This window comes from Pungitius pungitius, chromosome 3 (genome assembly GCF_949316345.1).
Source record: "Pungitius pungitius chromosome 3, fPunPun2.1, whole genome shotgun sequence".
Taxonomy (NCBI): domain Eukaryota; kingdom Metazoa; phylum Chordata; class Actinopteri; order Perciformes; family Gasterosteidae; genus Pungitius; species Pungitius pungitius.
Window position 1 is genome coordinate 3,136,711 of NC_084902.1, and position 16,348 is coordinate 3,153,058.

A 16,348-nucleotide genomic window follows, 5' to 3' on the forward strand; every position below is an offset into this window, starting at 1 on the left:
GCACCTGGCGGCCATCTTGCCACAGTCAGCTCCCACATTATAAGGGTGTAGTGTCTTAACTACATCTCTGACGTTCATAACAAACCAGACAGTGGAAAAATCTGTTTAAAATTGAGCAAGTTATGTTTGTTTTAAAGGTGCACGTACAACACAATGTTTTGGGTGAGCGAGCTGACTGTGGCAAGATGGCCGCCGCGTGCGGACGTTCGACTTCGTTGGCCGGCAACGCGGACGAGACTTCTAGCCTTCTTTTACATATACATCTATGGTAATGCCAAACGCACGCGCGCACACCGAAAAACTTCCGCGTTGGCTGTGTTGTTTTCGCAGGTTTCAGCTGGCTCTTCTGCAGTCGGCACTCCCTTGTCTCTACATCGGCGCACCGAGCAGGCGTGACATTAACTTCTTTTGGTTTGTCACTTCACGTCGTTCTGCTTTAGAAACTTCGCGAGTTGTCTTCGGATAATTGCAAGAGGAAACCTCAGTAACTCTGTCGCGTGGACATCCATCCTCAGAGGTAAAAGTTGGTCTAATTTATTTATTTGGTCTGTTTATTTAGATGTATATATAACTCATGTATGTATATATATACATGAGTTGGCTCAAGCACACTAGTGAGATGGCATATATATATATATATATATATATATATATAATATATATATATATACATACATGAGTTGGCCTACATCACTCTGCAATCCGAATTCAGAGGTACCAACTCTAACGGTTTCGCCGTGTGACACGCGCACTTTTGGTCCGAGGTGCGTTCGTTTCTTCTCTAACTGCCCGACGGTAGATGGCGCCAAGGAGCGCGCCTGTAAACACATTCACTGCATAGTGATCCTTTATCAATACCTAAAACGGCGGACTTGGGGACTCGGGAGGATAAACTCGGGCGTCCTTGACTCACAGTTACGGGAGAACCTGAGGGCGGTCATTTCCGCAATCCGAACAGCAGCTGACTCGATGACGTCACCGCAGCGGCTGGTCTTGCTGATATATTGAAAATATGGTGAATATTGGTATTGAAATAAAAAAAGGATTCTGTTGCTCCAATATATATATATATATATATATATATATATATATTAGACATAAAATAATTTGGCAAAATAGCTCAATGGATCAGATCAAAGTTGCTGTAGTTTGTGGTGTCGCTGAACTACTGGATTACACTGACAAGTATATAACTAATTTGTATTCATATTGGATGGAATAAACACATAAAACGTTACTGAGGTGAACATTTAATTCAGGGCTGTTGTATTACATCACACTGCATTAGCTTTATAATGGTGTGCACGGCAAAATGTTAGTCACCCCTAAAAAATCTCACTCTTTTTAAAGTTGGCAGCTCTGTGAATTGATACGGTTTATGTCCCATTGGTTTTGGATTTCTGAATCTGTGATGCTCTATGAAGAAATAGAAAAAATGCCTTTAAAAAAATCTGATTGTTATGTTCTATTCGGTCCTTTCCCGTCATGGAAATCTATTTTTAGTCTCATCAATACTGTTAAGTTATCTCCAGCTCACGTTCCAAAGGACACGAGGACAACTCAAACTGTCTGGCTCAATCACTTTTATTTTGTTTTTCTTTTGCCTTTGTTCGTTGATTTGCCAGTTCAGAGAATTAGGTTGTAAACCTTTAAAGACAAAGAACAGGAATTACTTTTCCAAATTAAACATTCACATTAAACGTTTCCAATGAAGTTTGACCTTGGTTTAAACATTTAAATAAACATCTTATACTTTTAAATTTAATTAAATATTTTAGCAAATCCTGACAAAATTAACTTAATGCTGCAATTACTCACCCTAATCTACTCCGTAGTTACCCACAACTTAAACATTAATCAGCATTTAAATAAATAAAATCTCACAGACCATTGGCGTCTTTGGACCGAACCGTAACTTGAGGAATGAGGACCTCTACACAGTTGCTCCACAATGACAGTGATTGGTGTTCACTCTGGGAAGTGTAGTTCTGGTCAAGATTCAACTCAACAATTACCATTAAGCAAACATCTGTCCAGATCTATTGTGTAAACTGTTATTCCTAATAAAATCAGCTAAACAGTTAAGACACTGAATGAAAAAGGAAGGGCGGAGCAGAGAGGAACAGCATGGGAGGAAACCTGTATTTTTATTTTTATTGAATCATTTATTTGCAATACATTTGCAAAATTCTTTATTTTGTTCATTGTGTTTTTCTTTTTAATTTTTTTTTAAATCTTTTGGTAGGATTCATACAGTACCAGTCAAAAGTTTAGACACACCTTCTCATTCAAGCAAAGGTGAGTGAGTCCAGACACACACAAGTTATTTAATGCATGTTTATTTGTTTTTATAAACACTTGCTCGCTGCAGAATGTCCAGTAGCTGTACCATTTGAAATCAACAAAAGCTACTATATGATATCCGAATGTCTAAACAACAAATAAAACCATTCATTTGTGTGTGTCTGTGAGATGAGGGGAGAGCTCAGGACGGGAGCTAGCTGGACGCTAAGCTACCGACCACATGCCAAAGGTGTGGCAACAAGCTGTGTTTGTACACCACGTGTGTTCCCCACATAGTTAAACCCAGGGTTCGAAATGAGGGGAGTCTGGGGGGGTCCCGGACCCCCTATAAGTCATTAGGGACCCCCTATAAGAATTCATTTTTAGATTTTGGGGGGTCCCCGACAAATATTTTAAACAATAAAAATGATTGTGAAAAGGTCTTTTGTGACGTTTAATATTTATAACAATAATTTATTTATTTCCTACCGCGATTGGGCAGCAATCAGGGCAGCCAATAGCATCACAGATTGTTGTTGTGGTCTGTGACGCAGACACGTAGGTTACTGTTGAACGAAGCCTCACAAAGAGTGAAATCCCTCATGAAAATGCTGTAAGTGCTTCGATTATGTTTATATCTCCATAATAATTGCTTATTATAGTAAAATATTTGGAGTTGGTGTTCCTATATCAAAAGTTGCATTAACTAACTTCGATACCCAGTGTAACGTAATGATTAGAAGAGTTTCTTGCTGTTTGTGTATGAAGCCAAACAAGCTGCCAGCTAACAGCAGCACATTCACAGACATATTGCTGAAAATCTACAAAACGCATCACAAATCCATTGCAGCGTTCACGATTGTATAAGTCAGCACTGCATCACAACCACGTGGAAACATGTATTTAAGAAAATATATTTAAAAAAAGATCGGAATGATCGGGATTAAACCTCTGTCTGTTAGTAACTCTATATGTGTGGAGGGACCAGTGTATTGGTCAGTAAATTAGAAGTCAAAAGAAAGAACGGAAAGCTCAAAGCAAAGCGTATCTTATTTGCAACAGTGAGGCACGATAGCGGTTCATCAACATACTCATCTCTCATTAAATAAATAACGACAGAAGCTAATCCAACTTCTGCCCAGACTCAGCCTTACGGTGCGTTGATAGGGTTTTCTGTGTCGAGTCTCATTTAACTTGGTGTCCGCTTTGTCCTTTTATTAAGGGGAACGATTAAGAATCATGAGGACTGGATTTCTAGGTGGCACAAAAGCTGTTTGTGCTCTTGTAACACACAAGTTGTATTTAAAGGGGTAGAAAAATCCTTTCCTTCTTGGTGAGCTGCTTTGGCCGGAAGTGAAGACTGGGGGAGCCAGACTTCTCTGGAGCAGCTAGAAGATGGTTTGGGTTGGAGAGGCCTGAATCCTTAATCCTGAGGCCAGTCTGGAAAAGGGTTCGAAGAGACGCTGTTGTCTCATCCATACACTGACCAGAGTCAGTTCAGAAAGAAAGTTTGAAGGGGGGGGGGGGAACTCACAGACAACAGCAAAGGGACTCCTGTGGTGTCTGTGGCTTGACCAATCAGATCTCAGGGCTGTTTCACCAAGAGAGAGAAATCGCACCTAGGTGTAAAGGCACATTCCTTGCGGAGGGGGGGGTTTATGCAATGGTGGGAGCCCAACCGCTGTTATTTCCATCCAACCCAGCAGCATGAAGTCCTCAAACGTCCTCTTTGATTGTTGCAGGTATGATGGCGAGCTGCTGTGGTCTGCTAACCTCTCAGAAGGAACCAGGTATGGATTTGTTGGAAAAACAACCTTCATCATTCAAAAGGCATTTTTATTGTCCAAATTCATCCTGGTTTGCACACTGTTGGACAGAGGCAGGATGCACTGGTTTTACAGGTCCATTGGTAAAATAAAACAGTTCATTAAAGAATAAACCTCAACAACGTAGGAAAGCATGTTGTGTTCACTGTGTTTCCATCTGCTGCTCGGTCAGTTCCTCTGAAGAGCGTGGAGGTGAAGCTGGAGGTCAGGGACCATGTGGCTACAGTGGTCTCCACTCTGAACTACCAGAACCAGGAGGACAAACCACTGGAGGCCACCTTTGTCTTCCCTCTGCCTGGAGATGCTGCCGTCTGTCATTTCAGCGCTAAGGTCGGACAGACGGAGATTGTGGGGGAGGTGAAGGAGAAACAGGAGGTGAGCTGCACAGCAAAGACCTTCTCTCAAAGGAGCTGTGACACAGTGTTTCACTCGTGCGTTGTGTGTTTCAGGCCCGTGAGGAGTATGACGACGCTCTGAGTTCCGGTCAGCAGGCCTTCCTGTTGGAGGAGAGCGAGCAGAGTCCAGATATATTCTCCCTGAGTGTGGGCAGTCTGCCTCCAGGAGAGAGCGCCTCCATCAGGCTGGAGTACGTCACTGAGCTGGCTGTGCAGGCCGATGAAGGGCTGAGGTTTCTCCTGCCCGCTGTGCTCAACCCTCGCTACCAACCTCAGGGTAGGAAAAGCAGCCAGCAGCTTCTTCAGGAGCCCTCAAGCTTCAACTTGCAGCACGACTTCATGTTGTCTTGTGCTTCATATCTGACCGGTTTACCTCATTGACAGGGAGCGTTGGCAGTGAAGGGGTCAACGTCCAGGTGACCTCTGTTCCAGCCTCTCTGGTGCCCTACACTCTGTCCTTCTCTGCCCGAGTGTCCTCTCCTCGTCCCGTCTCTAAAGTAGAGTCCAGCTCTCCCCTGGACCCTCTGCAGTACCTCAACACAGAGCAAACCCAGGCCACGGTAGGTAGAGTGCTGCTGATGAATGTTTCTCATCACGGAGAAGAAGAGATGTTTTGGAATGACTTGAGATGTTTGTCTGGTGCACTGCAGGTCAAGTTGGCTGCAGGACACAAGTTTGACAGAGATGTTGAACTGCTGATTTATTACAAAGACGCCCACCAGCCCTCTGCTGTGGTGGAGGCAGGACGGGCCTCTTCACAGCCTGGTGGGTTTACATTTGAACTGATAATGTATAGAGTTATAATATGTTAGGATGTATTATAAAGGATTATGTTCTCTGTGTCCCAGGCTCTCTGATGGGTGATCCAGTAGTGATGCTGAGCCTTTACCCAGAGTTCCCCCAAGCTGTGATGTCCTCAATGGCTTCATGTGGAGAGTTTGTCTTCTTATTGGATCGATCTGGCAGTATGGGAGGAGAACGTATAAAGAATGCCAGGGTACTAATTCTGTGATATTCCTCTCATGAACACATTCATAGTGTCTCTCACACAGTGACCTTCACCTTATTCTCCTCCCTTAAGGACACTCTGCTGCTCCTGTTGAAGAGCGTACCGCTCGGCTGCTATTTCAACATCTACAGTTTCGGGTCCACCTTTGAACACATCTTCCCGTGAGTCACTTAGTCCAACAAGTGTGATTATAACCATTGACTATTGTTAATGTTAAGTTGTAGGATTGTGGTTGTAGACCATCTGCATCCTGTAAGGTTTGTGTGTTTTCTGGCTGCAGTAAGAGTGAAGAGTACAACCAGAAGACCATGGAAGAGGCTCTGAAGAAAGTGGAAAAGATGGAGGCTGATCTTGGAGGAACTGAGATCCTTGAGCCACTCAAACACATTTACAGACAGCCCTCCATTCCCAGTCAACCTCGACAAGTAACACACACACACACACACACACACACACACACACACACACACACACACACACACACACAGACACACTTGAAGTGGTTATGAAAGTATATTCTGTAGCTAATAGAACCATCCAGTTCAGTCAGAACCTGCTACTGTTTGTTTCTTGCTGCACCTTGTTCTTTAGAATGTTCTGTTCGAATGCCTTTTTTCACCGAAACAACAATCAAACATGTCTATTTGAGAAATATTTTGAGTACTCAACGTTTTGTTGTGTAACTTTGTGTAAACTCTCCTCCGCAGGTATTTGTCTTTACTGACGGAGAGGTGGGGAACACAAAAGAAGTCATTAATCTGGTGAAGCAGAATTCAGCTTCCCACAGGTCAAAGAACAAGAAAAATCAACACAATTGCTAAAATAAGTGCCATGTTTAAGTGCTGTGTGTAAAAACCAACCCACTGTGTTGTAGGTGCTTCTCTTTTGGGATTGGGGAAGGGGCCAGTTCTGCTCTCATCAACGGGTTGGCCAAAGAAGGAGGAGGCCACGCTCAGTTCATCACAGGGACCGACAGGATGCAACCCAAAGTAACACACCGCTGCCTTTCCTTCCATGAAAGGTCCAATTACCACCAAGACATGATTACTTAAATTGTTCTTACTCACCAGGTGATGCAGTCAATGCGGTTCGCTCTGCAACCGTCTGTGGTGGACGTCTCAGTCAAGTGGGACCTGCCGAGCGGAGTCTCTGTCACCGCTCTCTCTCCACCGATCGCAGCACTTTTCCAGGGTCAAAGGTCACTGGTTTACGCCCAGTTCACTGGACAGGTAGGAGCGGCACCCTCTTATAGTGAAACTACTACCTCGTTAGATTCCTCCGCTCAGCGATAATGGAAGAAATGGTTTGTGACACTGTGACGTTTCCACAGAGTTCGGAGGCGTCAGAGGGCTGTGTGACGGTGGCGTACAGCCTGGCAGGTCACCCCTCTCAGACCCAGCTCCACTTCAGTCTCAAGCCTGCAAAGGACTCTGGGTAAAGCAGCACTGTTATGCATTGGGTCCTGTCCTTACAAATGTTGCGCTTAGATTATTGCAAATATTTAGTTAAATTTCATTATTTAGATCAAATAAAATAGTTTCGGCCAATTTTGCACATATCCGCACATTAAATTAGATCATATTTCTAAATGACCACGTTAGATTTGTGCCAAAGGCGTTTAATGGTTACGTTCCCCCAGCAGAGCAATGTGTGGACCAGTGTTTATCATGACTTCATGGAATATTGTGTTCATCTACTGTTGATTGTTGAAAAATGTTAAAACACAGCCATCAGGGGAATTAGCAGGACGTTGAAAAAGATCAAAATAAAAACGATGTGTATGCATTTAGCCGATATTTAGCGAGGGTCAGGAAACGCAAACAAAACAAACACCCCATCCCATTCGGGATGGACCCTCAATCAAGCCTTCTGCTGGGCTGTCTGCGAAACACTGAGAGACAAATATACACAGGCCACCAACAAAGGTCAGGGACGTTACAATTGTAGTAATCTCCCAATCCAGTAGTTTTGTTGATATTTTTGGTTTAGTAAATAGCATGTCTCATGTCTTCACCTCACGCTGTGTTTTTATTATCTTACACCAGTGTCACTGTTGGTGATTTACATTTACTTTTCTTTGTACTCTGCTTTCTTTGTTTCTACTGAAGTGGTTAACACATTGAGATGGTCCAAATCTTACAATTTCAGTTCCTTCATTATTACCCTTCCTTGTATAAATCTCTTTTTCATCCTATAGTAAGGGCGGTTCCCTTTTGTAATGTGCCCCGTGATATGAAGAGTAAGTAAAACCTGTCTTAATGTTCTATGATGAAGTACAACTCAACAAATATGAACGCATACCTATGTATTTCTACACACATTTCTACACTTTTGAGATATTTTGATTTAATTTAACTTTTGGTTGTTAGTCATCGTAATAATGTTCCAATCCAGTAGTTTTGTTGATATTTTTGGTTTAGTTATTAGCGTGGCTCATGTCTTGACCTCACGCTGTGTTTTTATTATGTCAAAGGGCAAAGGGCAGGTGGTATGCCGCAGCTTCCTCAGATGTCTCCCAGTAAGTACACACCTAAAAATCTGAGTGTATGTCTATTAATAGACTAAAATAAATTTAAATAAAAGACAATACATTTCTGTTGCACAAATTCTTAACTTGTTGCTTTAATGTGATAATGAATACACGTATGAACAGTAGCAGTTCCTCTGGTCCATGGTTGGGAGTTATTGACATAAAGATATGATTGTCTAGTGCAGCAAGCGATGAAGGATGAGCCGACATGTGGCTACACTGTGGCATGTGTGTGATGTTTTTAAATTAACTCCACTCTTTATACATCCAAACGGAGAGACACGGAGCACACGGCATGTACTTCTGGAGTTCACAGTGTCTCAGGGAGGACGGAGGACTTTTCATGAGACTGCAGCGGTGTTGTTGTGGATGATTTACATTTTGGTTTCTCTGTCCTGGTTTTCTCCTAAAGTGGTTAACACTTTGAGAAGGTCCTTTTGAGTTCCTTCCCTGTTATTACTGTTGTTGCGTTTTTATAACGTTCCACATCTTTTTTTTCTTTAAGGGATGGACCAAACGGTTGGTAAGTAGCCTTTTTTAAAATACTTATACTTATTAAGAAAACGTGTACTTTATACACCGTTTTAGTTGTTAATGTAATTTTAAACCCAAAACTACACGAATTTGATAATCTTTTATATTATTTATTTATCTTTTATTTTATATTATTCAAACCTTGTATTCATCCAACAATTTGATTAACAACCAAATACTTGCAAAACTAATGGCTTCAGTCATTTGCACTTTGTGTTTATAGATACTACTGGTAAAGATGACAGATTCCATAAAAAGCAACATTATTATATGCATTTCTTTACATTAGTATCATATAGGAAAACAACAATAAAAAATACTAAACCAAATGAATTACTCTGAATAATTACCAGTGCAATGATCCAGAGGGTTTATTTTGATATTTTCACTCTGCTCTCCTCTTCAGAAAGCTCTCAGCCCAAACAGCCCCCCAGAGACCCTTTGCTGCAGCTGGTCTCCCTGCAGGAGGCGTCTGGCTGCTGGGTGCTGGATCCACATCTGGCTGCTGCACTGGGAAAGACCAGCGAGGAGGTGGAGAAGCCCAAGCCTGCATCGGTGGGTTAATGATGGGACTGTTCAATGTTGCCCTTGGTGCTGAATCCTCTCTGTTCTCTTTAACTTTGTTTTCCCCGTTGGGTTCTGATCCATTTTGCATTGTTTGATTTGTTGAATTAGGTGAAGCAGGACGTGTGGGCCACCATTCTGGCTCTGATCTGGCTTCATGGTTTCAAGATGGATGCTCAGGAGGAGTGGGAGCTTCTGGCTATGAAGGCTGTGTCCTGGCTCCGAGCTCAGAAAGGTAAAAAGCACAATATGAAGTGTTGATCTGATGTTTTTAACAGTGACTGCTGTTTACTCACAGTCTGCTGATGACGTGCTCTGTGTGTTTTCTGTTCTGCAGCTTCAGGGGTGACGGAGTGTGTGGAAGCAGGAAATGCTCTGTTGGGTTGCAACGTGCAGAAAGACGCCGTGGGGCTCTGAGGTGTTCATTGAAGGAGCTTCTCCTGCAGGATTGGACCCCTCTGGTACACCGAAGGAGATTCACTCCATCATGCAACCATCGACTTAAAATCAAATAAACCAATTTTATGTCAACTTGGGTCTAGAACAACTTTAAACAACCATGAGCTTTTGTGGTTTTTATTTCAGTCTTCATTTCTCTTTGATTCGTTTTGCACAACAAACTTTGACATCAGGTTTACATGAACTTTAGCCAACTCTGAATCACATTTCAAATGTTTAGCTGCCTGGAGATGTTTTCAGCCACATTGAGCAAGGCTTTAAAACGTCATGCTTCAATTGTGAATTATTTTTTACTAACCTTTGTAATGATTAGAATGATAGATATCCCCAAAAACTACTGGGTCTGCTTTAAAACAACTTGAGTTGATGTCTTGCTCTTGTCCACCACTAATCTGTTATTTCATACAAAATGTAATAAATTGCAGGTGTGTGGCTGTAAGTAGTTGATACTTCATCCAACGCCTAAAGAGCAAAGAGAAGGTTATTAAAAAGAGTGCCGAGAACGAATGAATTTCCTGATTCAACCATTGTTCCCGAGATCCATTTTTACTTTAACCAATTCAACAGCAAGTTGCAGGCGAGAAGTTGAAAGAGAAAATCAAATTATTTTCCTTACAAAGTAACTACAATGCTATTAAATTCGATTACTTTTTTAAAACTCTTAATGGAATTGGACATAAAACTTTTAACAGTTAAATATAACAAGACAAGGCAGAAAAGCAAAATATATAGTCGACATTATTTCTTCATGTAACTGACGTTTTTTAATTTGATTATTCCTGTTTTTTGTTCTGGATTCATACTCTATTCTTTGTCAATATATTCAAGTATTCACGAAACATCTATCCAATAAAACAGGTGTCAAGTAACGAAGTACAAATACTTCGTTACTGTACTTAAGTAGACATTTTGGGTAGCTATACTTGAGTATTTATTTTTCAGACTTTTAACTTCTACTCCTTACATTTTCGCGAAAATAACTGTACTTTCTACTTCTTACATTTAAAAAATCGCCTCGTTACTATTTCATTTCGGAAGGTTTTTTTGGCTTGTCACCTTTCAAAAACACACAAAAAACTAAAACGCGCCGTCGGGATTGCGTGGCTTTGATTGTGGTTGGATGAGAAGTGTAAACATTTACCATCCAGGCGCCTCATTGGTTCACCACACGACGCATATCAGAGTGACGCAGGGTGCGTAAAAGTGGTGAAGGATGTCTTTCAGGAGGCAGGTGAAGTAGTAAACTATGGGGAGACACTGCAGTCTAATCAATGGGAACAACGTGTGTCCCTCTGTGGTTGTAGCGTCGCCTCTCTGAATGTCGCCATGTTTCCGTCATCCGGCGGGTCACGTGACCTGAAGGCACCTTCCCATCGCGTTGTGACGGACTGACGGACTGTTTGTTCTTAATGGACATTTCTTTCCCTTTCAATACTTTTTTTTACTTTAGGTAGTTTTAAACTAGCACTTTTATACTTTTACTTAAGTAAACAGCTTGAGCTGATACTTCCACTTCTACAAAAGTATTTTCAAAACCGAGTATCTATACTTCTACTTGAGTAATGAATGCGAATACTTTTGACACCTCTGCTCATGTGTATGTTAATGCACCACCATAACACAACCGATATGTTTGCCTGACCTGACTTGTCATCGTCGATGCATTTTATTGTGAAAGCACATGATGTTGTGACTGGGGGGGAGAGGATGGTGAGGTGAGGTCTACATGGTGATCATTTGGATTTGCTTCGTTGTATTATGTGGGTCACTGCCTCTTCCTCCTCCTCCTCCTCCTCACACTGTCCTTCTGAGCATTCCTCTCCATCCTCCATCTTCTCTCCATCCCTCCTTTTTATTGATCATCCAATAAGATGGTTTTAAAAACAAACAGAGGGGCAAAAGAGTGATTTAAGGACAAGATGTGAGGAAAAACAGATTCTTAGGCGCATCAAAAAAAATTGATCCACAACAGGAAGGGAGAGACAAAGGAAGAGAAGAACAAACAAGATTAGGATTATAGTAGGAGATCATTCTAATTCAGGGGCCTTAGTGTCAAGACACAATTAAAGCTCTTTGATCTAAAAGAGATTGAGTGGAACTCTTTGTGTGTGCGTGTCTGAAAAGTTCAAATATCACATTTTCTCTGTTACAGTTTAACGTGCAAAGTATACATGCACAAAAAAAAGGAAACACCCAGACAACCTCCCTTCTATCTTTAAATCCACAGTAGGGTTGGGTATCGAGAATCGAGAATCGATTGGAATCGAAACTAGCTTTGCGATTTACCCGGTATCGTTCAAAAGTTTAAAATTCGATTCCTAGTTTCGATTCTCAGTCCGCCGGCGCCGACCGGAAATAGAAACCGCTGAACACCAACGAAGAAGCGTCCACCGGAAGTGTTGGCGTAACAGCGCGATCGAACATGTGTAGCGTGCGTCGGCGGTCCAAAGTGTGGTTACACTTCTCGAAACAAACCGAAAACTCGGCAAAAAACTCCCGGTTGTTGTGAAGTTGTGACGCATCAGACCAGTGCGCGCGCGGGTGCCGGGTGGCCCGAGCGGAGCGGTCCTCTGTTAAAATGAGCCGTGAGGCTGGCGCTGCAAAGAAAGAAAAAAAAGATTGTGCTACCACTCCCCGCGTCGACCGTCAGCAGCCCCCCCGTCAGCGAAAGTGTCCCCGATTTGAGGTTGGGAGAGTTGCGCGCCCCCCCCCCCCCCCCCCCCCCCCCCTCCGTGTGCCCCGTGTTTGACGCGCTGCCTCTTCCTCTGATTCCAAGGGTTCGTTTTTGTGAGGTTTCAAAAATAAAGCTCTCTGGAGGAAAGTGTACCCCTGTTAAAATATATTCATAATTTATAATGTTTATACAATATTCAAGTTCATAGTTTGATATTTATTTTGTAGTTGAAAACAGCCCTGTTAGAAATTCATAGTAAAGTTAATAAAAATAATTAATATTGATGGAGAAGGTCAGACTATTTTCTTCAGAAAGACCCTTGGTTAGCTAGCTCATTTAAAATATCTTAAACTTAAACTTTTTTGACCCTGTCTCTTAAAAGAATCGGAATCGAGAATCGCTGGGAACCGGAATCGAAACCAGGAATCGGAATTGGAATCGGAATCGCTCAAATTCAAACGATACCCAACCCTAATCCACAGTAAGTACCTTGCTAGTCCCACCCATCCTCAACGAGAATCCTTTCCCCCGTTGGTCAGCTTTCTTAAAATAAGCTGTTCTCAGTCTGATGATACTCCTTAAAACCAACAGGGGGCGATATGACCACGTTCAAAATCATCTTACTGCAGGGACTGTGGCACCGGATTCAAAAGGCCTTTTGAAGCCATCACACCCAACGGGTCCAACGCGTCAGGCATGTTGGCTTGATGATGGGATTGTAACATTTTGGGCCCTTTAGCAGAAAAACTGTTATTATCAATTTTTAATTTTGACCCCCCCCCCCCCTCCCCCTTGACCTAGGCCCACTTTGAACCATAACCTTTTAAAAGTTAAATAAGAATATTGCTACCAACACTACTTGTGTCAGGATGTTATTATTTGATCCCAGATCCTAGGAAGTTATTGCTTGTTTACATGTTGTTTTAACTTTTTTCCTTATTAACTTGAATTTACTTTGACTCAAACACTGTCTTTGTATTTTGATACGCTCACATCCAATTTTAACATAGTGTGCAAGGTAAAAAGAAAAGACTTGATTTTTTATCATGGACAAAAGTTGATTTTCAATATATGCTCTGATTTTTGAAGGCTGGTTGTTCCTTCTCTTTAAGAAAGAACCATTTCATCTATTGGATGGTTCTACGTGTTTTTTTACATGGTTTATTGGGATATTAAATGGTTCTTTGAGATATTATTATATTCATTTTCACACTCATCCGATGGGCCGCACTGGACCCCCCCCCCCCCCCCTCCCCCCCGGCGGGCCGAATGTTTGACCCCCCCCCATAGCAAATCTTTTCTCTTTACACTCAGCCATTTCCCTTGTTAACGTAAAGCAGCTTTACTAAACCCACGTGGTACCTTAAAATGATTGATTAGCGATTAGATTGTTCCCTCACTACACTGCCACAGGCCGACAGATGAATCTCTCCACCCTGCAGTCCCCCCCCAAAAAATACAGGTGGGTTATTCCATCCACTCGCTCTGCAGGGTCTGAGTGGAGTGGTTTTGCTCACACGGTGCTCATTTGAAAGTTTTAAAACAAGTTGTATTTTGTACGTTCACATTCACGACTGAAGTGCGTTTAATCTTTGAGGATGACGTCGCTCCCTCCTCACCTGCAATGACAAGGAAACAGAGGCGGCCTCCTCTGCAGAGATAAGATGGTGTTCTCCGTTCGGTGCAAAATGAGTTCATTAGTGAGCGAGTGAGAGACAGCGGCTGCTGGGGATGGAGGTTTCTGCGCGATAAAGCCCGGGAGCGGCAGATCCGTGTGTGTGTGTGTGTGTGTGTGTGTGTGTGTGTGGGGGGGGGGTTTCATTTCCTGTTCTTCAGAGGCAGCATCCCTATCAGGGGATCTGGAGAGAGGCTGAGTAGGGAGGGGTGAGGGTGGGGGGGGGGGGGGGTGGAATAGAGGGACAGGGAGAGTTTGGAGAGGTAAATGCCGCAGTTCTTCTGTCAGAAGAAGAAGAAGAAGAAGAGATTGACCCCCTGGATCGCTGTCAAAACACATTCATATCGACGAGTGAGGCAGACAGAGAGCGACTTGAAAGACACGTCAAGCACAAGCTGCTGAAGCCCAACTGACCTGGAGGAATTAGTGTGACGGGCGTATGAGGTCACATGGGGGGAGGGGGGGGGGGGGGGGGGGGCACAGGGCAAAAGGCTAAAAGAAGGCCCGGGAGGGAATGACAGAGAAGAGCGCACGCAGACGCATTCGGCTTTCCCAAACTAATATAAGAAGATACGAGTTCATGGGGGGATGCGGAGGGGGGTGGGGGGGGAGGGGGGGTAAAATGAGCTGCAGGTTGATGGACACCTGATGCGGGGATGGGAGGTACGGCCGAGGCGGAGGGATACGCTGGTTCCCGCTGCACTGTTTAATATAGATGTGCAGCGATAAGGAGAGGCGCAGAACACAGGAGGTGTCCATCAGGGCGGGGGAGGGGAGGGGGGCGGGGGGGTGCGATGCCAAGAGGAAATTGCTGAAACGGAAAAAACTAAAAAAAAGTGACACCTCTCAAAAGTTTTCTCCCAATAAATACTCTCCAGGAAATATACTGTGCTCCATGGCTGCAGCTGTGCATCGGCTACTGGCTGTGTGTGTGTCTGTGTGTGTTTGTGTATGTGTGTGTGTGTGTGTGTGTCTGTGTCTGTGTGTGTGTGTGTGTGTGTGTGTCTGTGTGTGTTTGTGTGTCTGTGTCTGTGTGTGTGTGTGTGTGCGGGGCGATTACAGTTGTGAGTTGTGGGATTAATCAGCGGTGACAAGGAAGCATTGTGTTGTGCACAAAGGTACACACAGGCGGGGCAGGCCGATGGGGGGGGGGGGGGGGGGGGGGGGGGGCAGCGATTAAAGTCCGACGGGGTCCTTGACCTGTGCAAACACCCAGAGGAGCCCCACAAGGAGCCCCTGCAGGGTGGGGGGGGGGGGGGCACTTTGTCACACCACACCTTGTTAAAAAACATTCAGTCCTGCAAATCATCCAAAGCAAAATACACACACACACACACACACACACACATTGTGGTTGGAAAGATACCAGCAAGAGATTTGAAAGATTATACAAATGAATAAGAAAAACAACCCAGTGTTGCCAGCTCGTTTTTTAATAAAGGTAGCAGCTTTAGTTCCACATTTATTGACAATGTTTCTTCAGGCTTCCCTCCAAGGCCTCACCCTACAATGTGTTATGAAACACATGAAGCTCCTGTGAAAGACAAGGAAGGAAGGAAATAAATCCAACAATTTGCATGACGCTGCTCTGGGAAAAGAGTTGACAGATAAGATAGAGGCAGACCGTCATAAACATAAAACTATATATATATATATATATATATATATATATATATATATATATGTATAAATGACGAGAACCATGAGTTCAGAATGCAGTTTTTTGGATAATGCATTTCAGGAATCCTTCAGATGCTTTTCTTTGGTCTGCAGCAGATTATTATTCATTCCCTTTAACTTAATGATTTCTTGATGAGTTCTTACTATGACAAGTTATTTGCAGAAGTTTGTTATTTTAGTATTATTTAGTTAGTATATTCTCAATACTTTAAAAGTAGTGTAAGTGTACCTGATCTGCATGAGACACGCTGTAAAAGTTCATTGTGTAAATTCATGCTTGTAGATGAGATGATGTCAAGAAAAAAAACCTCTTTCACGACAAACAGAGAACAGAATCAACAGAGGTCATTTATATCCATATATCTTTATTATCCTTTATTTTACCATATATTTCTATATCTTTATTCTATACAGGTGTATTTCTCAATACAGTCTTTTGACACATATCTTACATAAGCTCGAGAGGTACAAGAGAGAGAGGCAAGAGGCAGTTTACTTCCTTCGTTACATATTTTGGCAGTTAACAAGACAATAGGAGATCACATTAAACACACACACACACACACACACACACACACACATTTGAAGAACAGTTTACACACACACACACACACACACACACACACACACACACACATCACGGCATGCACACATAAAGGGGCTGAACACTTGCGGTTCTTTTCTTCACAACCACCCATACGTGCACCAACACCATCAAG

The 16,348-nt window shown here is 42.9% G+C and overlaps 2 protein-coding genes across 2 annotated transcripts; both read left to right on the forward strand.

Moving 5' to 3' along the window:
* The first annotated feature begins 308 nt into the window (after positions 1–308).
* LOC119209004 (von Willebrand factor A domain-containing protein 5A-like) lies at positions 309–6,995 on the forward strand. The gene is made up of 13 exons (XM_062561051.1): positions 309–517; positions 4,026–4,073; positions 4,282–4,484; positions 4,559–4,781; positions 4,889–5,064; positions 5,155–5,269; positions 5,353–5,501; positions 5,586–5,674; positions 5,794–5,938; positions 6,221–6,300; positions 6,388–6,502; positions 6,584–6,742; positions 6,844–6,995. The coding sequence occupies exons 2-13, from the start codon at positions 4,028–4,030 to the stop codon at positions 6,949–6,951; spliced, it is 1,608 nt and encodes a 535-aa protein (XP_062417035.1). The 5' UTR covers positions 309–517; positions 4,026–4,027; the 3' UTR covers positions 6,952–6,995.
* A 988-nt stretch (positions 6,996–7,983) lies between these two features.
* On the forward strand, positions 7,984–11,582 carry LOC134126973 (von Willebrand factor A domain-containing protein 5A-like). Its single transcript, XM_062561052.1, has 5 exons — positions 7,984–8,031; positions 8,549–8,566; positions 8,984–9,132; positions 9,253–9,376; positions 9,479–11,582. Exons 1-5 carry the CDS (start codon positions 8,004–8,006, stop codon positions 9,556–9,558), a joined length of 399 nt encoding a protein of 132 aa, XP_062417036.1. The 5' UTR covers positions 7,984–8,003; the 3' UTR covers positions 9,559–11,582.
* The last annotated feature ends 4,766 nt before the right edge of the window (positions 11,583–16,348 follow it).

Bases quoted from the DNA above. Each gene is read 5' to 3' on its own strand.
- LOC134126973 (XM_062561052.1), top strand. From the start codon at position 8,004: ATGCCGCAGCTTCCTCAGATGTCTCCCA. The intron at 9,133-9,252 runs GTGGGTTAATGA...TTGTTGAATTAG, and splicing joins AGAAGCCCAAGCCTGCATCG to GTGAAGCAGGACGTGTGGGC. The intron at 9,377-9,478 runs GTAAAAAGCACA...TCTGTTCTGCAG, and splicing joins CTGGCTCCGAGCTCAGAAAG to CTTCAGGGGTGACGGAGTGT.
- LOC119209004 (XM_062561051.1), top strand. From the start codon at position 4,028: ATGATGGCGAGCTGCTGTGGTCTGCTAACCTCTCAGAAGGAACCAG. The intron at 4,074-4,281 runs GTATGGATTTGT...CTGCTCGGTCAG, and splicing joins AACCTCTCAGAAGGAACCAG to TTCCTCTGAAGAGCGTGGAG. The intron at 6,503-6,583 runs GTAACACACCGC...CTTACTCACCAG, and splicing joins CCGACAGGATGCAACCCAAA to GTGATGCAGTCAATGCGGTT.